This window comes from Carcharhinus amblyrhynchos, chromosome 2, assembly GCF_965287045.1.
Source record: "Carcharhinus amblyrhynchos chromosome 2, sCarAmb.v2.hapA, whole genome shotgun sequence".
NCBI lineage: Eukaryota > Metazoa > Chordata > Chondrichthyes > Carcharhiniformes > Carcharhinidae > Carcharhinus > Carcharhinus amblyrhynchos.
The window spans coordinates 35,363,156-35,388,320 of record NC_137325.1 but is presented as its reverse complement, the minus strand read 5'-3'; the positions used below and the strand labels follow the sequence as shown (position 1 = coordinate 35,388,320).

Here is a 25,165-nt window from a genome sequence, read left to right as displayed (position 1 = left end):
CATCCCAAGCCAAATGGTTTCTGACTAATTCCCAGCATCTTCCCAACCTCATTCTTTAAAAAATATTTTGGAAATGAACACAATTGGCTATGTGTATTCACACACGCTAGCTTTTGCTTTCCATGACCATGTAATTTTGACATCCTTTATTTGTTGCATTCCAAAAGATGATAAATATAACTTTTGCCTTTGATTTCTGGTCCCTAGAACATGATATTGGCAGCAAAAGTCAGGTCCACAGATCCAACAAGTAAATGTGCCATTCAGACCAGGTGTTACCCAACAGCTTTGACTACAGCTCAATCCAGAGTTACCTTTCTCTTTAAAAGCAATGGTACTACAGATTCCACAACTAACCTCAATACCACTGGACTGGACTAGGGAAAGAGGGAGCGGGTGAGCAGGGGTTGGGTATAGTCTGAGTTCTCATTCCTGAATACAGCCTAGTGACTCTAGTGGAGATCATGGACAGGCTTTGCTCAGTAGTACCCAAACACAAGTTAATAATAATCTTTTAAGGTGTTACCAGAGAGTAACTATGAAAACACATTCCAATAAGCAGACAAGAATTCAAAGAACAGTTAGCAGTGGCCAAAAAAAACATGGCATTAGCCATCTAAAAGGAAGTCTGCATCTGTATTGAAGCTTATAGTCACGAGGGTGGATTGAGGAAGGAGAGGTGGTAAAGAGGAAAGTACCAAACCATTTTAACTGCATATTCACTAGCATGTCATATACATATTAGGTAGCTACATGGGTAGCTTAAATCAAAAATTCACCAGCCCTCAATGGTCTTCAATGATTAACAATAGGGGACAACTCAAGTAAGTCCCACAACCAGTTCAGTAATAGCATGGGTTGGAGCAGCAGAACTGGAAGCAGCAACCATGGTTTTGACTACCAGTGCTACACAGATCATAGTAGTTCACACACGAGAGAGAAGCTTCAAACAGGACTTAGAAAACTAACTGGATACTGGAAACACAATGTGGAGCTTCAAATTCCTTATAGGACAATCTCCAGGCAATTGCAAGAAGGCTGAAACTGTCAACATCATCCATTGTTAAGTACTTTCAGAACAGTGTAGATTTACCACACCCCTTTCCTAAAATAATAAACTCTCCCTGAAGGTCCAAAGATTCAGAATTATAGGGAAAAACTCACAAACCGACAACAGTACTGCTAAGAACATAACCTGACCTATGGTTCACTTGCTGCAGGTGTTGTTGCATTGTTCAGAGACCTGTCACGAGCTAGTGTGAGTAGTGAAGATCAATCAAGACTGCCATATTCTGCTTAGCAAATGCCTACATAACCTAACAGCTTGTAAAGTTCCAGCCACCAGAGGGTGCTATTGAGCCTCCACAGTCAGAGGATTCACTCGTCAGCAAAGTAATGAACCAACGTGAAAACTGTAGGTCTGGAAAAATGTGCTTGAAAGTGATTTTAGTAGTTTTATTTTGGGCTCCTGCAAAGACCAAGAAACTAATACCTATGTTCACAAGGGTTAAGAAAACCTTTCTTCCTAATCATAAGATGAAGTTCATTCAAATATCGATTTTACATCTCTGGCTTTCCTAGGGAACATAATTAGTGAATTTGCAATGTGGAACAAGGATTCAGAATAGCTTTTTCCTCTTTCTGGCTGATGGACACTGAAGACAGCTGATTACACTTCTCCATTTCTTAATGCCGAGGCCCTACCATAGACAATCAAATCCAATTTCCTTGTAAATTTGCATGACTCTGCACCATATAGGTGCAGTAATAGCATGAGTTTTGGAAGAGGGATCACAGCCACCTCTTTTAAGAGGAGTGGAGGGAAACAGGAACTTGGAATTTTGTTCAGATTAAACCACCATTGCTGTTATGAAGTTTTTCAACATCCTACTCTGGTGTCAATGGCTGTGCAGAGTAAATCATGTAGTAGCAACATGGCATCCGCAGTATAAAAACGGTGTCAGCAAGGAAACTTAAAACAATCATGAGATTAGATTGTGTTTTGGTCTTTTTGTCAGGGTAGACACAGCTTGCTGCCTGCTAACCAAATCAATATAAATCACAGTTCCACTCAAAACAGGTTGCAGTTAACTATAGTACCGTTCTGCAAAGAAGAAAGGATGGTGAAGAAACAAGCTACTACATTCTTCAATAGGCTTGCTAACAGCCTCTGCACAATTGGCAACCTTTATTGGGACAATTCACTACGCTAAATGACCACTACCATATTGCTACAGATGTTTCTATAAAATAGACCTTGCTTTGTACCTTTGTTTGCTGCATGACAACAGCACAGCCAAAAGCACGATGGCAGCCCTTTCAAGCACTTTCACAAGAGACTATTTTCAGATAATAGTGGGTGGCCTATTCATCCAGCAGGTTACTAAGGCATGTAGGATTTGTTGACAATAATGTATTGAACAGAGACTCTTATATTTTTCTTTACAAGTTTATTGAAGCCACGATAATTGGGAAGGCTGATTTTTAACCACACAGTCTGATGAGTGTTTATCCTACATGCATTACTAAGTGGAAACTGCACTGTCAGATGTGGCAAATTTCAGATGAGATATTATACACAGATCCCATCAGCCCACTCAGTTGCGAGTAAATGATCTCATAGCACTATTTGAAGAATCAGAAAGCTCTCCCCTGTGCCATGGCCAATATTTATTCTTCAACATCAGTCAACAGATCATCTTGTCGTGAGAATTTGCTATGCACAAACTGGCTGCCATGTTTTCTACATCACAATAGTGACTAAATTCCAAAAATACTTCATTGGTTGTAAACACGTAGGGATGTGTCGAGGTCACAAAAATACTACACAAAAAGTTATTTGCTATAATCATATTCAATATGACTGAACTGATATAGCTGATATATATTACAAAACTATTTGCATTCCTGCACATGCTGAACAATCCATTCCAATTATACTGTTGAGCAAATTCAGTAATAAAATTCACAGATTCAGTGGTTATTTATGAATGTAATGCTTGAAAGTCAGCTGTGCCCGTACAAATCTAACCATGACCTCTTGAAAATTAGAGGAAGGTGAGACAGTAAGGGGGAAATATATAGAGAACAGCAATATTATAAGTGCACTCACAGATTGCAGAAGAACACAACCTCTACTCCAATTCAGTGCAACCTGTCTGAATAGCACTCCCAAACTTGTACCAAATTCAGTCGGATTTAATGTTGTCCATAAAGTGAATGGAGACTACTGAAGCTGATGAACCTTACAACCACATTCTACCAGTGCATGCTGGATTGAAGGTAGGGCCCTGAAGTTTGCCTAAGTGCAGTTACCTAGAAATAGCTGCTTCCAAGGGTATGCGTGCTGCCAAAGGTAAATCTGCAGAGTAAACAAACTTAAACAGAATGCAATCCAGCTCAGGCAAAAGTACAGCACTCCAAACATGGCTTCTCATCCACAGTTCACCTTCAGATTATTTTCTGTTTGAAAGCTAGACCATTCTATAATAGTTCAGAGTCCTGAGTATTGAATGCACATCTGGCAGGCCTATCATTTCCAAAAAAACTTCACCGCATTTATAAAACTACATTTGGTAAAGGATTCAATCTTCCCCCACCATTGTAATTCTGCAAATTTTCCTTGAAATATTTTAATTTATATGTTAGAAAAATCTCAATGTATTAAATCTAGCCTACTCCAATTTTCAGTAATAAATAGCCTTTGAAAACCTGATTTATCTACTTGCCTGTCAGCAATGTTCAAGGTTACAAAACTAGTTCTTCAAAATGCTATCAGTAACCTAAGTTCTTGTACTATCACACAGCAGCAATACATTTCAATTCCAGATTTCAAAACAAAGCACATCGTTCATTAACACATTATAAAAAGATCCCGCAGAGAATGGGATATCAAATCAAAATATTCTGCATTCAATTTTCTACTGTGTCTCATTGTTTCTTCAATTCATTTGAAATTCTAAGAATGAAAAGAATTTTGAAGAATGGAGGGAAGCAAGTCAATCTCCAACTGCCTGACAAAAATGTTTTTACAAAAGTTTGCATCATTCCTCCCTCATCAAAATATATCTGACCTCAGTTATACAAAACACAGCATCAGTCAATTATGCCATGTTAGTAGTGTCAACTGCAAACATTTGTTCTAAATACAGTCAGACTGATTGTAAGTTTGATACCAAACCTGTAACAGCCAATACCTGGAACAAACTGTTTTGCCCCAATCATTCATCTTTAATTACAAAACATATATCATTGTTGAGAATGCATGCTGGATAAAACTGTTGTCAAAACCATGAATTAAGAGTGATAGAATCAAGGTGTTTCCAAAACATTTACTCATCAGTTGCTTATTAAGATGCTGGCTGTTGTGTATTCGTAGCAATTTTTGCTTGTTATTACAACGGAACTTGTTTGTGCTGGCAGCAGAGTGGAAAATATCGAAACAAACAGATGTCTCCCTATGTTTTACAAAGATTTCAATACAGGAACTATGATGCAATTTGTTGCTCCAAATAACACAACTAGAGGCGCTGTGCTACATACAACAATGGCAATAGTTGGGATAGGTACATTTTCAAAAACGAAAGGAATGCTCATATTTAATGAGCTTCGATCAGCGCTGCACTAGTTTAGCAGACACCAAGTTAATCATATAACAGTGACACTCTTACTGTGATTATGGATTAAATGCAGTTACAAAACGAGTTCTAGAAGAGCTTCTCACTACAATTTGGCAGATGATCACAGTATTTATGGATCAATGACATCTGGCCATATGCCGCTCACATAGTAAGTCACTGACTGAAGCATCCATACTAGAGTAGTATGTTCAGTTTAAGAAATAAGCACAGACATAATCAAGCAATGAATTAATTAGCTATTCACAAACTGAGAACACATTGTAGAAACTAAATATATTTAGCATTGAGTGCATACAGATCTTCATGGTTAGTTGAACAGTGAACGTAGAAAATGTGGAACATGGTGTTATTTCATGGAAAATAATTAACATGTCTACAGAAAGTAAGAATATTCAGGATTAAAATGAAAATTGCAGGTTACCAACGGATACTGGAACTCACTATACCAATTTCCCAAACCATAGTGCCCCAATTTTTACTGTATTTGCAGATCCAAAAAGGAGTAAAGAATGCAACACTGAAACAGAACTGCCTGTTTTTTAAAACTATAGCCCAGGCTATGTGATGAAACAGCCAGGATGTACAATTGAGATCAAATCAAACCTTAAATTAGCAATAACCAATGTAGGACCTCATGGAGAAGTAAACTTCAGGGGCAAAGGAAGTAACATGCTGTCAGGAACATATTTGTTATCTAGCAAAAAATAGTACAGGTAGTGTCTCAAAAACAGATTTCAGATCTTGCCTGTTCTCAGGTCAAACGGTTTGGGGTGGGTCAGGTCAAGGGTTGTTTGGACCACTTGGAACGAGAGAAAAGATAGGTGAAACAGATTGCCAGTCAACATGCCAACACACAATTGCAGCACATAACTAACAAACTAGATTATTTTACTCCCCTTATATTAAAAATTCATGCAAGACAACTTAAAAAAAAAAATCAGGATTTCAGACAGTTGGTTTTCAGATAGCCGGATTTGCGATACTGTATGTATTTATTAGCATAGAAAAAAAAATCACAGCCACAGCATGAAGAGATTGTCTAAAGTAAAGGTTGGCCATCAGTCATGATTTAGGAGCACTGACCTAGCAACCTCTCCCGTCTCAATTTTGTTGTCATCAGGTGATGGATGCACAGAAGAGTTCAACAATTTTCCCATCGGGGGCAAGAAAATAGGAATCAAATCTGTCTCACTCATCCCTTTAAAGAATAGGCTGTTCCCTCTCTGAGTCTGACCAGTAGATAAAATACCCAAAAAGTCTGCGAGCACAATTTCTTCCTAAACACTGGAAAAAAACAGCTGTTTTCAATCCATGTTAAAGAAGGTCTATGCCAAATTGCAGGGCCAGGAACAAGCACCACATGATCACCAACAGTGAAACTGGTCCATCTGTGAACTCTATTAGACCATTATCTCAAATGCATTATTATAAATGTAAAGATACATTCAAATTCTAGTCTTAAGTTTCTTAAAAGGATATATTTAAGTAGTCCCCACCATTTACAGCAGGCATGTTCTGCAAAGGTGATAATGCCTGCTAAACTGTTAAGATGACCTAATTTTTCAAACATTTGTTGCTTGTTTAAGAGTGATGCTCATTTAACTATCCATATTTAAATAACCATCAATCTGCAGAACAATTGAGTAAAATTCCTAGACATCACAGGCTAATTCTGTCCAAAATAAACAGAAGACATAAGATACTATAATCAAAAACTTTGAAATTGACATTTATCCAAATAAGTTATCACTTTTTGATAAAAAGAAATGGCTGGCTATTTGAATTGTTTGAAAATAAGCAACCCTTCTGCGGTGAGGAATGAACATTTCAGTTAAATATGCTGGATAGTCATTTTGTACCTGTGGTGCTCGGTGCTCCTGAGATGGTTTCGTTACAGCTGAGCTGTTAGCAGCAGACCCTTTTGTTGAGCTGCCCATTTGTGAAGAATTAGCAGCAGTGCCTGCTGAACACAGCTCTTTCTTGCACTCAACCTTTTGGTCACTGTTCTTCTCCTTCCCTGGTGTGGCCTCTTTTCCTTTGTGTCTCTGGACAGATTCTCTCTCTCTCAACAGCTTACCCGAACCATTCAAAACTAGGGGAAAAAAAGCAAATGTGAAAAGGGAAAAACCTATCTGAATCTCAGGTTATAAGTATTTCATACACCATTTATAAACCAGTGATGACCTTTTAGGAAATGACTGAGAAGCATGAATCAAGTATTGCTTCACCAATACCTAGTTAAGAAAGGTGAATTAATCTGCCAAAACAAATATGAAAAAAAAGAACATCTTAGCATAATTCACCTTTTTTTAAACCCGTTTCGTTTTAGTGGGTGCTATTTGAATCCTCTCTCTTAAAACTGTATAGTACTTTGCACACATTGTTGGCTCCAAAGTCAGAAATAAAACACAAAACTCCTCCAGCATGTAACTCTCATCCTCAAAGAACTCAATTCAAGTTAATTAAAGACCATCTACCTTTCAAAGTAATTAATCCAGAATTTTCCAATTGTCATTTTTTTAATGAATTATTATTGTGCTGACTGACATTTAAAGGATTTAGCCCTCTTTCTGAAAAAGTTTGGAACATTTTGCAATTCCCTCATCATTGGAGCCACTCGCAAATCGACGGACCAAGCAGCATAGCATGCAGTGTTGGGGCAAACCCGTTTTTTTGTACCAACCACAGGCAACAGTCTTCAGCCACCTCAGTTGTTTTCTCTGGAACTTTTGTCACAAGTCTCCTCCACCTCTCTAATCCTGTGAGCTACTAGATTTGCTCTCATCTATGCCATCTGAAACACCATCTCAAAACCCATATTTTTCAACACGTTTACTTCCCTCTTATTTCTCCCAACATGATTTGCTGTCTGCTCCTTCATCTAATTACTTCTCTCAAACGTCTGGAAGGGCAAATCCTAATGCTGCTTCAGAGTAAAATTAGACTTGACTACATATACGGTTCTATAAAATAAATACAATTGTGTATGTGAACAGAGAAACTGAAGGCGTTTGCTGTTTTATTAAAAAACATGCCCCTTTTAAAAGCAGCATCTAGATTCACAGTTCCAAGTTGCATTTCTGCTTGCTTATCCGGAGTTCTGCTCACTGGTATCTAAATGCTGCTCAACTTTTAATGTTAGGAGAGCGCCAACTGGATAATTTAAGAACTGGATTTTGCACTAGACTAACATTACACTGTTCTCAGTTCAAGTGGTGACATGAAAGCATTTTTGTAAAGTTGCACTTTAAGTGACCACTCCCTTCCCATTACCCCAACATTGCATGTTACTCTGCTTAGGTTGTCGAATTGCGAGTGGTGCCAATGATGAGGGAATTGCAAAATTTTCCAAACTTTTTCAAAAAGGAGGGCTAAATTCTTTAAATGTCAGTCAGCACAATGATAATAATCCATAAAAATAATTGACACTTGGAAAGCTGTGGGTTGATAAATGTTGAAGGTAGATGGTGTTTAATTAACTTGAATCGAGTTCTTTAATGAGATAAGAAGTTAGATGAGAGTTGTGCAGCTCAGTACGTGGTTTTTTTTCAAATGGAATTTGATGAAGAACTATCTAATAGATTAAAAATGAGATGCCAACCTGGTGAAACTACAACACATGCAAGCTAGACAAGGGACAGCAACATGCTATATACAGAGCTAAATGATACCACAACCAACAGATCAGATCAAAGCTCCTTCCACATCCAGTCATAATATGATTATGGATAATTAAAAAAACAGGAGCAGGAGGCTCCACAAACACCCATGTCCAAAGATGGCAGAGTTCAACATACTCATGCAAAAGACAAGGCTAAAACATTTTCAATTACCTTCACACAGAGACAACGGGCAAGATTCTCCAGCCATTCATGCCAGAGTGATTCTCTTGTCTTGCTGCAGTTAATGGAGATTTAGCTGAGCACCAAATTCTCCATTTCTTCTGGCAGCAGCAGTGGGGCATGAATGGCCAGAGAATTCTGACCAATGATGCAACTTGGCCTCTTCCAGAAGTCCCCAGAATCACAGATACAAATTTTTGTTCAATTTGATCCATTCTATAGGGCATCAAGAATCAGCTGGATATAGAAACCACTGGCTGTGGTACTGAAGTATGTGTGTTCCAGAACTAATTTTAGCCAAATTATTTTAGTGCAGCTTCAACACTGGCGTCTACCTGACAATGTAGAAAATTGCTCTGGTATATACTATCCACAAAAGCAGGGCAAATTCAATCTTACCAATAATCACCCAACCTGTCTACTGCAATCAGAGTAAAGCAATGGAAATTGTTATTGCCAGAGCAATCAGGTGGTACTTACACTGCAAGAACCTAATCCCTGCTGCTCAATTTGGGTTTTGCTGAGGCCACGGCACTTGACCTCATTACAGCCTTGGTCCAAACATGGATAAAAGAGCTGAATGCTAGAGGTGAAAGAAGAGTGATTGCCCTCAACATCAATGCAGCTTTTGACAGTATGGCATCAAGCAGCCCTAGTAAAGTTGAAGTCAAGGGGAAATAAGAGAAATTCCCCACTAGTGGGTGTCATACCTAGCACAAACCAAGATTGTTGTGGCTGTTGGAAGCCATTTATCTAAGTCTCAGGATATCGCTGTAGGAATTTCTCAAGGTAGTGTCAAACCATCTTCAGCTGTTTTATCAATGACCCTCTCTTCTCCTACAATACAGCTGGATGTTTGTACATTTTGCATTATCATTCACAACTCCCTCAGATACTGATGTAATATCTACATGCAGCAAAACCTAGACAACATACAGGCATAGGCATTTAAGTTTTAGTTTAAACGGCAAACAACATTCACACTACACAGGGATGAAGCAATAACCAACTCCAACATAACAACCACCATATTACAATCACTGAATTCCCCTATCATCATCATCTTCGGAGTTACCAGAACTAGAAACTGAACCAGCTCTATAAATACCATGGCTGAAAATTATGAGAAACTGCAGATTCTCCAAAGCCTGCCCACAATCTACAAAGCACAAGTCAGGAGTGTAATAGAATATTCACCACTTGCCTGAATGAGCGCAGCTACAACAACACTCAAGAAGCTTGTCACCATCCAGGACAAAGCAACCCGCTTGACAAGCACCCCATTTACCACTTAAAATATTCACTCCTTTCACTGCCATTGCACAGTGGCAGCAGTGTTCACCAGTGACATGATAAACTGCAGCAACTCACCACAGCATCTTCCAAACTTGGAACCTTGACCACCTGAAAGGACAAGGGCAGCAGGTGCATTGGAATACCACCTAGTTCCCTTACCAGGTAATACACTATCCTGAATAGGGAAGCTGCATTGGCATCTGTTCACTGTCACTGGGTTAAAGTCCTGGAACCTCCTTCCTAACAATATTGTGGTTGTAGCTACACCAGATGCACTACAACACTTCAAGCAGCAACTAACCATCTTTGCTAAAGGGAAATTAAGGACAGGCAAGAAAATGCATGAAGCATGATTGACCCCGATTCTGAAATGGTTTTGTTATAGGATGGGTTATGTCCTTTTTGTCCCTGCTGGGTCACGCATAAATTCCAGTTTAATTATTTAATGACAATGTTGGTCTTAGTAGATATGGAACTAAATGTGATAACACCACAGAAGGAAACCCATTATGTTTATCAATTTAAACCAATTTCCGCTGCTCAAAATTCTCCTCATGGGCCGTATTTTCCTGTTCCAACTATCTTTCCAACTTTTCTTTAAAATATGGACATCATCGACTGGTAACTGTGGTAAACCATTCCCCACTCTCAAGTTTCTCCTAATCTTCTGACCATCCAGTCTGACCTTTAAATAGAAGGTGCAGCACCAAAGGTTCCCCAACTAAAAGCAGGGTTGGCCATGGGTCCCTATAGTGTGTGTGAGATGAAGTAACTCTCAGGAACTTGGCAAAACTTGTATTGGGTAATCAAGCAGATTCTTTGCACTTTAACTCTATTTCTCCCTTCAGTGTTGTTCTGCCCTCTGCCCACAGAGAAGCACATAAGTGGAAATAGATGTTCAGCCTGCGATGAAGCCTCCTTATCCAACTTCATGCACTCCTCCCTACAAATTCCCCCAACTTTCCTTCCCACACAGGATGTTGCCTGGTATGGAAGGACTGGGGTATGAGGAAAGATTGAAGAAATTGGGGCTCTTTTCCCTTGAAAGACGCCGACTGAGGGGGGATCTAATAGAGGTATATAAGATTATGAAGGGTATAGATAAACAGAGGTAAGCTATTTCCTATAATAGAGTCACGTAGGACAAGGGGCCATGGACTTAAGGTGAGGGGTGAGAGGTACAACACAGATATTAGAGGGAGGTTTTTCACACAGAGGGTAGTGGGGGTATGGAACGCTCTGCCAAGTGGTGGAAGCAAACACGCTAGAGTCCTTTAAGAGTAACTTAGACAGGCACATGACTGAGTTGGAGATGGGTGGATATAGCAGAACCTTTAATTAAGGGTCATTAGCATTGGGGTGTCCCTAGAAATGTAAATGGGTATAGTATGATAATAATGTTTTTCTCTTTTCATTCACAGGTTTTAAGTCAGTCCACCTCGTGTCCAACGAGGGGCATACACGCGATGGGTCGTACTGGGGCTGCTCTTGGTTGTTCGAGGTTGGCCTAGTGCTTCATGTCATTAGTGTGTGCCTAAACTGGACAAGATACTGGGCAAGATGACAGCTCAGTGACTATCGCTGATTGCTGTGCAGACACATGGATTTGGGCCAGCGTCTGTGGGAGTTTGCGCATTTTCCCTGTGCTTGCGTGGGTTTTCTCCAGGTGCTCCGGTTTCCTCCCACACCCCAAAGATGTGCTGTCAGGCTGATTGGCAGGAATAAATTGTCCCTAAATCAGTTTTCCCTCAATCTGGATGGCCATAAAACATTAGATAGGGTTCATGGGTAGAGAGGTGGTGTTGAGATGGCAGCGTGGGCTCATTGGGCCGAAGGGCCTGTTTCCCAGGCTGATTTTGTTCTTTGTTCACACCACAGAAATTCCTAGCTGCTGCATGTTTCCTACGCATCACAGCAGAGCTAATAGAAGAGCTTAGCAGAGGTGAAACTGAAGCTACAGTGCACTTCAAAGGGTTAGTTCTCCAATATACGTGCAAAGTTACAATTTTATTCATTGCCTATTTTGTATCTGAATTGCAGTTTTATTTTTGGGTAAAACAAAAAAGGTAGCCACATGCATTTTCTTGGCAATTACACAGTCTGTTCTGGATCCCCAGTTAAGTTCAACTAACTGCACACAGATTGGCAACTAAACCCAAAATCTGCCAGATGGAATGGTACCATGCTGTCATGACATTTACCCATTGAGTCAGAAGCAATTATTAAAAATTGCTGCCTCTCAATGTTTGCCTGATCTGTAAAGAGTTTGTATTAGAAAGTCAGCCTCCTTTTGGTACAATATATTCAGGCAGCAAATGCCACAGACACTACATGATCAGTTAATTGCTCCTTGCAAAGCCTTTAGTTTTAATAAAGAAGCAAAGCTTTCTTCATTTTTAGAATCAAACTGAAATTCAAAATTGACAACACAAAATCGTGATCACAGACAGAAAAATAATATGAGTATATACTACCACAGGGACACTGTTAACACTTGTTACATTTACTGCTCAATGGCAACATCCAGCATTTTACACCATTTCTGGATGAGAACTGTTTCATCACTGAAATCCAAATCAAATCCCTTGCCAATAGATGTGAAGCTGATCAGGCAAAACAAAATAGCCATTTTCACTAATATACGAATTAGGAGCAGAAGCAGGCTACTCAGCTCCTCCAGTCTGCTCCATCAATCAAGATGATCATGGCTAAATGTGCTTGTAACTTTTTTTTAAAATAAAATGCTCTTAGAATGTAGGTCTGATTGGCAAGCGCGCCATTTAGTTCCCATCCTAGTTGGCCTTGAGAAAGTAATGGTGCCCTTCACTTAAATAGTAGCAGTGAAGGTGAAATAAGGAGTTCTAGGATTTTGAGCCAGTGACAATGATGCACGTCCAAGTGGGATAGAATGCAACTTGGATGTCTTGGTGTTATTTGCTTTATTTAATTTTCCTTCTAGATGAATCAATGTAACAAGTGTGGGAAGAGCTGAAATATATTTTATAGATTGTATACAATGTTGTCACAGCATGGTAGTTAATCTGCCAACTTAAACATCCAGTCCCCATGATAGAGGAAATGGGTGTTTAAGCTAGCAGATGAAGTGACAACATCTTGTTCTTTTTATGCTGGACTTTGAAACTTGTTTGTTGCTGATACAGACATCCAAACAAGTGGAGAGCATTTCATCACACTTCTGAATTATGCCTTACATTGGTGGGAAGTGAGATTTTAGGCAGCCAGGAGGCAAATCACCTGCTTAGAATACCAGCCTGACCTGCCCTTGTGGCCATGGCATTTATGTGGCTGCTCCAGTCCAATTTCTTGTCAACAGTGACTTTCCCAAGGATGGCTGATGGTGGAGAATCTGATTTTTGTTTTTGTATGGCTAGAGAAGCAGTTTGATGTTGAGGGTAACAATCTATTCAGCAACTTCAGCTAATGCAGTATGATGGGATGTAATGCCACTATGGATGGATCTCTAAGAGTAGAGATTCAGATTATGGTAACAGTCTGACTTGGATATCCACAGTCACAATTTGAGCTGCTCCTCATATTTTACATGTGGAGCAAGTGACATCTTCCATGGTCCATCCTCAAAGCAGATGGGTTGTTCATATTTTGTGTGGAAACCTGGAACTTCACCTGGATGTAGTTGGGGATGTCTGCAGACAACCAGGTGTGCCTTTGAGAGGTGGATCTGTCATCAGTTTGTAAGATGTACTGTTTTCCAGTATGGACTGCAGGATTTCAGACAAGTGCCAGTTTTTCTTTTAGGTCCTATGTCAATGGGAGTACTTTGTTATCTAAGGGGTATTTTCCCTTCATGTGTGCTAACATAGAAAGGCACTCAAGGTGCATGGGTCTCAATGTACTGATGACTTCCTGCAGATGGATAACTACTACTTTTGTGTGACGGTTCCTGTGTCAGGCTGGGCAACAGTACTCTGCTATTGAAGATCTATGTTCTCTGGAAGCCTAATTCAGAAAATGGAGACTTCAACCAAACACTGACAAGACTGTCATTTCAGCCTTTCACCTGAACAACTTAAGTCCAACTTGGTGGCTGTCCACTCACCCACAACACAATGCCAAAATATCCTGGCTGACTTTTCATTTTACATTGACCTACTGCAACATCTTCAGAACACTGCAGCCAGGATCAAGATGAGAGTGGATGTCATACAGAAGCTGGTGGGTACACTCGGGGCAGTCAAGCTAACACATACCACACTGCTTCACTCACTCTGGTGTAACTGGATGATAAGGCTACTTAACGTCAAAGAGACGTAGTTAGTTCCTTTCTAATTGGAGACAATCATTGTTAGCACACTCAGGCATTTGTTGATCAACTTTCACAAAGACACAATTAAGTGGACCTTGACTTCTCTCTCACTGGGTTAAAAACAGAACCAGATTTGATGCCTTTTTATTGAAGCACTCATTCCTACTAAATCTGCTCTAGGTTTCATGGACTAAGCATCGAAAATGAAAATGTCAGTAATGCAGATGACAGTTCGTTTTAAGATGAAGGTTTAAGCACACTGTCGATATAATGTCTGTTACCAGTTTGTAACTCAAATGAGATGTTGATGCAGGTGCAAAACAAACAGGAATATTTTTCCATTCCAGTGTCATCAATTTTAACAGGCAACAGCATTGGAGGTCACTTAGAATGCACTGTTCATACATAATCCACATGAAGTACTAAAGCTTTATGTCCATATACTCCTTCACACTTCAATTGCAAAGTACCTTATTTCCTGCACTACAATTTTCAGCCTTCTGATTAATCCCCCACTCACGTCCAACACTTCACCCAATTATAACAACTTCCTTGCTTCTCTCCAATGTCACCACCTCCCTGCTATTCTATCACTATTATAATCCAACTCTCCTCCCAACATCTTTTTAAATACTGAATTATTTCATCATTGGCCTTCCATGATTTCACTAAATCCTGTTTCCAACTCAATAATGTTTCAAGAACTTTATTACCCTCATCACTTTCAAATTCCCCACTGTTTTTTCATTACTGTAACACCCTCCAGGTAACCTCCCCAACCCATATTCACAGCTATAATCTTTGACCTAACCATCTCAGGTGCTCTCACTATTCCCTTCGTATTCTTCACAGATTGGGTCATCTCTGGTCACTTCCTTCCACTCTTCTCCCAGACTCCCCTTCTATACTCCAACCCTACTACCTTCTATAACCACTCCTGGAAAAATGTCTCTCACTTCATTTACCACTGCACTTTCAAAATCTCAACTGTCTAGCTTTTGACTTTTCATCTAGCACAACATTTCCACAGCTACTAATTTATTCAACCACATCCTCACAAATCTTTAATGTCTTAAGATCCCACTGAAGCCATTACATGCTCTTACCCTGGTTGCTGCTATGGTATAAACCTCAACTCTAGTTCCTTAAGTCTAAGGAAAGTAGTGCAGGCTTGAGAGGATATGGTTGGCAACTAATTCAGCCATTCACCACCAGATATGGTTCAACCATAAAAGCTCTCAACTGCTAAAATTGTTTTACAAAATTGGAAATACAGACTATAGTTGGATCTGTCCATATTTCACCTTTTACTATTCTATTCCCTTAAACAGTACTGTAAAACATTTAGAAATTATTTCAATACACAAAAGTATTAAACATCAACACCTTTATACATTTGTAAGGTTGATGGATGATCCTTCATTGGTATAATGTTTTGAAGAGTTTTGCATGCGGCAACTCACAGTAATGCAATCTCCCAATACATTTAGTTGTCAGCCAAGTCACACTATAGTAATACGTCACTGGCAAAAAGCACTTGGCCAGATCCCAAGCAATACATTATTCAATGACCAACTGTATGCAAAAAAGTACTTCAATTAAACACTGAATTTCTGTTCTTGATCAGTTACAAATTGAACACAGACGGAGAATACTATGCAGTTTCCTTTCTCATTAAGAGAAGGGCTTCGGGGCGGGAGAGTGGCGGGAGATATGAAGAAGAGGATTAAATAGCAGCTATTTAAAGAAAATCCAGTCAAAAATCATGACTAACTTCAGAACAAGTTGGAGCTTAGTACATTAAAGAAACATGCTAATTAAATGCAATCACCTGGCCAAAAACTATTATTCACAGAAGTGTCTCATATAAGCTGCTGGATAATGCATGACAGATTGACCATGAAGAAACCCATGGTTCAATAATTTTCTTTAGAAGAGAATATTCCCAGGGTCTCTGCCCTCTTGTCCAGGAAAAATGTAAGATAGTTTTTTTTGTTGGAAGCCAAGGGAAAGAGACGGGTGATCAAGGACATTTGACTATAATGATTGAATTAACATGGTTGAATCACAACAAAGCCTATATTAATTCCTAAATCATGACCCATTGTGACTGGTTCTTTGCATGCAAGCATAGGAACAAATATGTTCTCGCTACCTCAAGGTAATTCTCAATCCATTGCCAGATATTTAGTTAGTTCAAATATACTCCATATTGTCCAGTTCTGTAAAAATGAACTGGACTTGTTATTGCATCTTTTTACACCAACGCATGTTAGGCTATTTTGCTAAGTCGGACAGTCACCCACTGGAAATTAAATCTAAATTTAAAGACATGCCTTTGATGGTTCTCTTGATTCCATTAACTGCACATTACATTGGCAGTTAACCTTCCATCAGAGCTGACCTGCAGCAATGAATTTCAATAGTTTCAAATTGAACCTACCATGACCATTGAGGACTTGTTTACCCTGTGGTTTTCCTTTTCTAGGTGTTGAATGGCATGAAGATGAAGCATTGTTTGGAAGTGTTTTGACATCTTCACACTCATCATCCTCTTCCACTTCATCAATATCATCCTGGGAACTTCCAAAATACATCATGTTGTTCGGCAGGGCAGGAGAGCCTAAGTACATTTAAAACAAAAAATGTTTTATTTTTCTCTCCTCCATTGTTCACATCAAATAGCACTCAAAGAACTATGTTTGACGTTACATTAACCATTTGGAGCTGAACTGTCCAAGCACTGCATTTCCATACAGAATCAAAAGGAGAAAACACTGAAGGCATTAACAAACAAATAGCGGAGTAATAAAATCAGGGATGTGCAATCAGCCAGAATTGAAGTAGCATGGCTATTTTGGAGGCTTCATTGTTAATTTCACAAAATCAAGACGGGCTAATTTGATGAAATTTTCAATCTCATCCCTCAAACTAAACAAAGAGCATCCTATAATTATACTTTTGGGAGTGGGGTTGTGGGAGAAACAGGATTTACTTTCAACATAAAATACTTTCTTAACCAAACCAGGCAGGCAGGAAATGAAATAAATTAAGCTTCAAAGTATTCTACAAAATTGGGTCATAAACTTTTGCTGTTCGTTTCGGAGGCAAGAGACTTGAGAGAGTTAATGAACAGTTATTTCACATTGAGGTGCGCATGGGAGTGAATATTGCCAAACATTTAAGTGGGACACAAATAAAACTACGAAATTCACAGAAAAGAGCATTGAAATTATATTTATGGCCCTTTATATTGTAGGGGATGGTTAATTTACAAATATGGAACAAAAATGACATTAAAATTAAATGGGATTAGCCATGGTAAACATGTATGGGGTTACATGAATGAGGGATGGAGCCTGGGTAAGATACGCTTGTCAGAGAGTTGGTGCAGACTTGATAGACTGAAAGGCCTCCCTTTGCACTATATGGGCTCTATGATTCAGGGACATAACTCCAATGTTAACTAAGTAATTAATGTAGTGGAAATGGAATTTTTAAGTAAATTGCAAGAAAAATACTGTTAAAGGTAAGCTCCCCAGGTACAGTCAGGTGAGATGCTAACTCTCACTTTGGCATGATGAGTCACTCTTTAGAGCACAAACAATTCTCACCAGCTCAGTCCCGATGCTTTCTGCGGTCTACAGTTATTTCCTGGCTCTATTCCAAATCCTCTGGTCAGTCCTGAAAGAGCTGCCTAATGCTGGACAGTGGTTCCATTTATTACGATAATAAATAATAAAGCAATAATGGGGCAGATGAGCAATGGAACATTGAGTAACCAGAAGAGATCACAACACTGGCTAAATATTTGGACAGCTCCCCACAAATGATGTAATTGGACAAAGTAAATGCCACAAAGCAACAGCCCTTACTGAAACAACGTAATTTTTACATTTCCCCAAACAGGTAATTGCTTTTTGGGATTGTCAAATTAGTACCAATCATACCGAATTTCGGAGCAGCTTTTATTTTGTAGACGCCAGCGAATTGAGAACTGTTATCAAATATTTCCCACTTTTAAACAAATGCATCCCCAATTGTAGCCAGGTGAAACGAAGAGTTAAGAAACCAATGCAAATCTTAGGACTCGGGAAACCAGAGATATAGTCTAAAAACGTTATAATCTAAACATCAACCAGAATAGCACAAAAGGAAAACAACAGCACTCAATAATACTCCTATAACATCACAAATAACTCCCAACACTACAATACTCCTGTATTTGCCTTCCAAATGCCCACTCCGAACATAACAAAAGTAGTGTCAGGGGAATTAGGTGGGGATAAGGGTATTGGACCTAGGTGGGATTGCTGTTGGGACAGACTCGGAGCCGAGTGGCCTCCTCCTGCACTGCAGGGATTCTATGAAAAGTATGCTCTCAGTACTTATCTGCATTACTTTTGCATGTGTTTTTTGAGAGTGTTAAAGTAGTAAGATGAAAAGGAGAATGCACTTTTGACAGATGAGAGTGCTTTACTTGCCTGATTATTGAATGATGGTAGATGTTAAGCAGACATAGAATACATAAACTCTTTTCCATTAAAATAAATGCATGCAGCTAAAACAGTATTCTGTAGCCACATCTGTGACCCTTCAATGTTTTTACTGGAAAACAATGCCAAGAAAAAGTGGAGAAGCAATTCGAAAAGACAGAGAATGTGGGTTATATGGCCAGAAGAGTGGGGAACAAGTCTATAAAGAAATTATGCTGAATTAAAATTAAAGAATAATGCACTGATTGATCAGACTTCGATTTCCGCCATCACAATTCCAAAGGGACACAAATGCATGTAGATGATTAAAAAAAGAATAAATGCAAACAGGAGAAAAATTGAAGTTAACTAGAGGGCCTGGTCTGTAGTTAATATGCATGTTTCCAAGTCTCCAAATGACTTCAGGATTATTGGGTTAGGAAGAAAAAAATGAATCAGGATTTAAATTACTCACTGCTATCCAGTAATGCCAATTGCCAATGTGTAAATTGAGTGTGGAATGGGAAATGTCCAGCAGCATTAGTGTTCTTTACAGTTGAATATCTAGCCAATGTCTAGTTTATGAGAGGGTAGATAGTTTAGTTGAACAAAAATAGTGGAATGCCGCTGATGCCAATTATAAAAGTTACTGACTTTGGACAAGAGAGATTAGTGTGGATAGTGCCAGAAGAGGCAAATTTATCTGGGCGTTCCGCTGCCACTATGCAATCGCGCTGAGTGACAAGGGGGGAGGTTCAGAGGAGCAGCGATTGGGGGGTGGGGGTAGCAAAGCTAGCCTGCGATTGAGACGCTGGCAGTACAGGGCCACTGCTCATGCGCCAACCTTGGCACTGACGGATCCTGCATGCGCAGTGGCCTGCCTCTCCAGTGGGAATAGGCCCTGCCCACTGATTTACAGCATGATTCACACTGATGCACTCTGCAGTGTGTGGGAGATTCATGTTGAAATTCCCGCTGAAAGAAACAGCGGGATTTACTCATTTTTATGCATATTCGACAGTTTAGAATTCTTTTGGGAGAATCTCTCCCCTCCCCAAACCTCCATTCTTTTAGAAAACTTACAGATTATATGACAGGAATGAGTCATGTAAAATTTAACACTGCACCTGTCATAGTATACATTTTGAAACTAATGGCTTTTTAGTCAAATGCTCCATAAGATTTGAATGTAAATACTCAGCACAACTTTTCCTATCAAATGCCCTTTACCTAAATGGTGTTGCTCAGGCTCCTCCTCTCCGCACTATTTGCATCTAATTTTCACAGCTCAGTAACACTTTCCTTCAGCAGGCATTTTCACTAATAGATTTCTGGCTCTTTTCTATACCAATTAATCAGTTAGCGTGCTCTGATTTAATAACTAACCTCATGATGATGTTATAATTGATCACTGGAAATCATATGGAATGCTCACCACAATTTCACACTCCTTCTTAAAGATGAAATCTATCATTCCATTAGACCAAAGCATACAAATAAAACTACTTGGTCATAACTACTAACTGATCTAATAGATATGAGCCAAATGATATTTAAATGCTGAAAGGCTGAAAGAACAATGTATGAAACACATTAAATAATCTATTAAGAACTTCCGGACAGACAAATCAAAGTTGTTATATAGATGCAAGCTAACATTAAAAACATCTTGAAGTGCCTCAGAAGCACCATTAAACAAAAAACACCAGTGATCCACTTAAGGAAATATTACATCCGATGGCCAAAAGCTTTATCAAAAGGGTACATCATGGAGGGGTTTGAAGACGGAATTTTCCAGAGCTTAAATTTAGGCCACAGAAGACAAGGCCGCTAATGGTGAAGAAGCAGGGATGCTCATGGCACTGGAAGTAAATGGATGTTCTTATCTCAAGAGGTTAGAATGGGCAGATGGTTACAAAATAGGAAGAGATGAGTCCATGAGAGATTGGAAATTAAGGATGAGAACTTTAAAATTGAGGTGTTATTCAACTGGAAGCCAGTGTAGGTCAGTGAGCACAGGGTGATGAGTGAACTAGATACGAGTGTTAGACTAGAGCAACAATGTTTTGGATGACCTCAGGTTTATGGAGGAATATGTTAAGATTAGTCACTTCTGGTGGTAACAAAAGCATGGATGAGAGTTTCAGTAGCAGACAAACTGAGGGAGGTATAGAGACAGGCAATGTTATAGAGGTGGAAATAGACAGTCTTCTCAGGGTCAATTTTGATACACAGATTGCAAATAATCTGATTTGAGCATCAAACAATTGCCAGGGAGCAAGATGAAATGAGTAGGGTTGTGGGTGGGATCAAAAACAATGGCTTCAGTCTTTCTAATATTTAGAGGTAATTTCAGCTCAGCCAGTACTGAATGCTGAAAAAGCTACCTGATGGTTCAGAGACTGTGCAGGTGGGGTGGTGGTGGTAAAGTAGAGCCGGTTGTAGTCAGCATAATGTGACAACTGTTTTCAAATGATGTCATCAAGGAAGAGCACGTAGATCAGAAACATGAGGAGGCCAAGGACAGGTCCCTGGTGAACACAAGAGATCAATGTTCAGGGAAGAGAAGCTATTCATGATGATTTTCTGGCTACAACAGCGACACAGTGGCACAGAGGTTAGCACAGCTGCCTCATGGTGCCAGGAACCAGGTTTCGATTCCTGGCTTGGATCACTGTCTCGGCGGAGTCTGCACGTTCTCTCTGTGTCTATGTGGGTTTCCTCTAGGTGCTCTAGATGCCTCAAACAGTCAAAAGACATGCTGATTAGGTGCACTGTCCATGCTAAATTCGCCCTTAGCGTACCTGAACAGGATACTCAGCAACTTGGGGATTTTCAGTGTAACTTCATTGCAGCGTTAATGTAAGCTTACTTGTGACAATAACAAAATATACTTTAAAGGCAGCATGGTGGTCCAAAGGTTAGCACCGTGCCTCTCAGCACCAGGGATCCAGGTTCAATGCTGGCCTCGAGTCCTTGTCTGTGTGGAGTTTGCACATTCTCCCTGTGTCTGCGTGGGTTTCCTCCCAGTGCTCCCACTGTTCAAAGATGTGCGCAATTGATGGATTGGCCTTGCTAAATTGCCCCTTAGTGTCCCAAGACATATTGGTTGGGAAGATTAAATACACAGGATTACGGGGACAAGGGCTGGTTGGAATTATTGGTGGTGCAGGCTCAATGGGCCAAATGGCCTCCTTCTGCACTGTAGGGATTCTATGAATAAACAGAACCTGACAAGTATAGTCCCACACAACTGGATAACAAATGAAAAAGCATTAGCCAATAATGTAATTAAATATGCCAAAAGCAGCAGACAGACTGGGGCAGACAAAGAGGGATAGTTTACCTCTGTCACAAGTTACATACAATGTAACCTTGCCATCTTGACACTGACAAGGGCAGAAACCTCAATGGGAGGAATTCAAACATGAAGTTCCTGGAAAGATGTACACAAACACGGGAGGCAACAACACATTCAAAGGACTTTGGAGAGGAAAGGCTAGTTGTAAATGGGGCAGAAGCTCATGAGAACAGGGGAATCCAAGGGTTTATTTTGAGGAGTGGGCCAACGATAATGCATTTGAAAGGGAGACAGACAGAATCTAAAGAGAAAGGTAGATTTGAAGCTGAGACAGAGAAATGAAGGGGAAAGAACCATTAATAATCATAACCAAGGAAGAGAAATTGGTAAGTCAGTAATTCAGTGGTAATAGGGTTGAAAGAGCATGGTCATGTGCTAGTTTCATAGGAATCAAACTGAAGAAAGACTCATGGAAAAGAGCTAGATCTTAGAGGGAGTTCTGTCCAATGGGCTAAGGGAAGGGAAGAAAGTAATAGGGACAGTTGATGGGATGGTCTCAGATTTGGCAACAAAGAAATCTATTAGTTCTTTGCACTCATCACAGCAGTTGAGGATGTGGGAAACATGATAGAAGAGTTTAAGAAAGTGGCTTGCAGCAAGAGAAAAGAAGGTGGATCAACTTACTATTCCAAGATAATCCTGGAATAGTGAGTAGTTTTTGTAGTTGAGGGAAACTCACTTGGTTCGTCTCAAACATTCACTCCCACCACCACCAATTCAATGTGGCAGAAGTGTGTACAATCTACAAGGTGCGCTGTAACATCTCACCCAGGCTACTTTGGCAGCACTTTCCAAACCTGCAATCTCTACCACCAGAAAGACAAAGGGAGCAAATGCAAGAGAACACCACCAGCTGCAAGTTGTCCTACAAGTCACATAACATTGGTACTATATCATTATTCCTTCAAAACCCTGGAACTCCCTTGCTAAACAGCATTCTAGGTGCACATACATCATATAGAATGCAAAAATTTCAAGGTGGTAGCTCACCACCTTTTGAAGAACAACAAGGGATGGGCAATAAATGCTGGCTTACCAGCGACTCCTACATCCCTGTGAAAATAATACTTTTGGGAAAAAGGACCCAGTAGTGTTTTTTGTGGTGCAAGCAGATCTGACTGCGAATCAGGCTTTGGAGCAGTCCCATAAATTCCACTTCAACCAAGGACTAAACGTTAGCATTCAGAGCTATGATTTGTGTCATGGAACAAATTTTACTTCAAGTTATTTCTTTGAAGTAAACAAAATTAAACAGATCTTGCATTTTGGGATAGCCCTGCACCCCAGTTAATTCCCCTAGATAAGAGTCTAAAAATATTCCTCTAATAGATCAATATTTTTCAATATATATTGTAGCAACGAAGAAATTCCCCTTTAAGACCAGCATTCCTCATTGAATATAATGAGTCTAACTGGATGCCAATAGTTGCCAAATTTGACACAAAATAATAGGATCCTTGCAGAGCTCCCAGAGATAGGTGACTGAAACCTTTTCTAAAGAGGAGAAAACTTAGTGTTTAAAATGCAGAAGTACAGACCTTTTCCTATTCTCTCATGCCAGCCCATGTCAGCCAATTAGTGAATTGACTCAAATAGCATAAATACTTTGGAAACAACCAAAACCATTAAAAGATGTTACTTCAAAAATATTTTTCATCCAGCTGCCCCATCACCACCTTCACCAATGGGATTCTAGCCAAAAGTAGACCAAACTCTGATGTATTTTTGTCTCTAGTAAATCACTAATTTGTAATTCTTGCATTCATCCTGCTCAATCCATTCTCTGATCAACACACAGAATAAACAACAACTTGCATTTATACATGCCTTTAAGGTGGTAAACATCTCAATGTGCTTCACAGGAACAAAATCTGACACTGAGCAATATAAGGAGATATTAGGGCAGGTGTCCAAAAACTGGATCAAAAAAGTAGATTTTTAAGGAACATCCTTAAAAGGATTAAAGTTAAAGTTTATTTATTAGTTACAAGTAAGGCTTACATTAACACTGCAATGAAGTTACTGTGAAATTCCCTTAGTCGCCACATTCCAGTACCTATTTGGGTCAATGCACCTAACCAGCACATCTTTCAGACTGTGGGAGGAAACCTGAGCATCCAAAGAAAAATCATGCAGACACGAACATGCAAACTCCACACAGTGTCCCAAGCCAAGACTCAAACCAGGTCCCTGGCACTGTGAAGCAGCAGTGCTAGCCACTGTGCTACCATGCCGCCCCAAGTTGAAGAGAGATTTCACAGTTGAATTCCAGAGCTTTTGGCCTAAGCTTTCAGCTTAAGACATAGTTCCTAACTGTAGAGCAAAGTCAAAGTTTTGCAAAAGGCCAGATTTAGAAGAATGCAGATACCTTGGAACGATATGACTCAGGAGAGTATGGAGGGAATTGAAAACAAACATTTTTAAAACAAAGCATTGCCAAACCAGGAGACAACATACATTCAAGAGCACATGACATTCTAGCACAGCATGAGCATGGTTCTAGATAGATAGGGCATTAAATCATCTCAGTAAATCTAGAGAAATGCAAACATTTTCAATTAGTTCCAGCAGATATGGCACAGGAACTTGGTTATGAGAAATGAAATAGTTACACTTTAAAAAAGCAATAATTTTCGCAGAAGAAAATCTTCCAATAATGGAATCCGTTAGCAAATGTACCTACTACTTGAGAATCTATATTCATTTCCTGCCATTGTATCCAATTAAAACTACTTTAGCACGATGGAACTACACCTGCTTAAACATAAGAACATAAGAAATAGGAGCAGGAGTAGGCCATCTAGCCCTTCGAGCCTGCCCCGCCATTCAATAAGATCATGGCTGATCTGTCGTGGCTCAGTTCCACATTCCCGCCCTCTCCCCATAACCCTTAATCCCCTCGCTTATCAAAAACCCATCAACCCGCGTCTTAAAAATATTTAGCGAGGCAGCCTCCACCACTTCAACAGGCAGAGAATTCCAGAGATTCACCACCCTTTGAGTGAAGAAGTTCTTCCTCAACTCCGTTCTAAACCACCCCCCCCTTTATCTTGAGGCTGTGCCCCCTAGTCCTACTGTCCTTTCTGAGCAGGAAGAGTCTCTCCACCTCTATCCTATCCATCCCATTCATCATCTTATATGTCTCAATGAGATCTCCCCTCATTCTTCTAAACTCTAACGAGTACAAGCCTAGTTTATTCAGCCTCTCCTCATAGCTCAACCCCCTCAACTCCGGCATCAGCCTAGTAAACTCCTCTGCACTCCCT

General features: G+C 39.7%; 1 protein-coding gene across 3 annotated transcripts in view; it reads right to left on the bottom strand.

Annotated features, from left to right (window-relative positions):
• jarid2b (jumonji and AT-rich interaction domain containing 2b) overlaps positions 1-25,165 on the bottom strand; it is a 457,810-nt gene that overhangs the window by 88,085 nt on the left and 344,560 nt on the right. For all 3 annotated transcript variants that reach the window (XM_080204352.1, XM_080204361.1, XM_080204370.1), the window contains exons 5-6: positions 16,507-16,686; positions 6,500-6,732 (exon numbers count right to left, since the gene is read on the bottom strand). In XM_080204352.1, the coding sequence (XP_080060478.1) occupies positions 6,500-6,732; positions 16,507-16,686 (413 nt within the window). The remainder of the gene's footprint in view (positions 1-6,499; positions 6,733-16,506; positions 16,687-25,165) is intronic.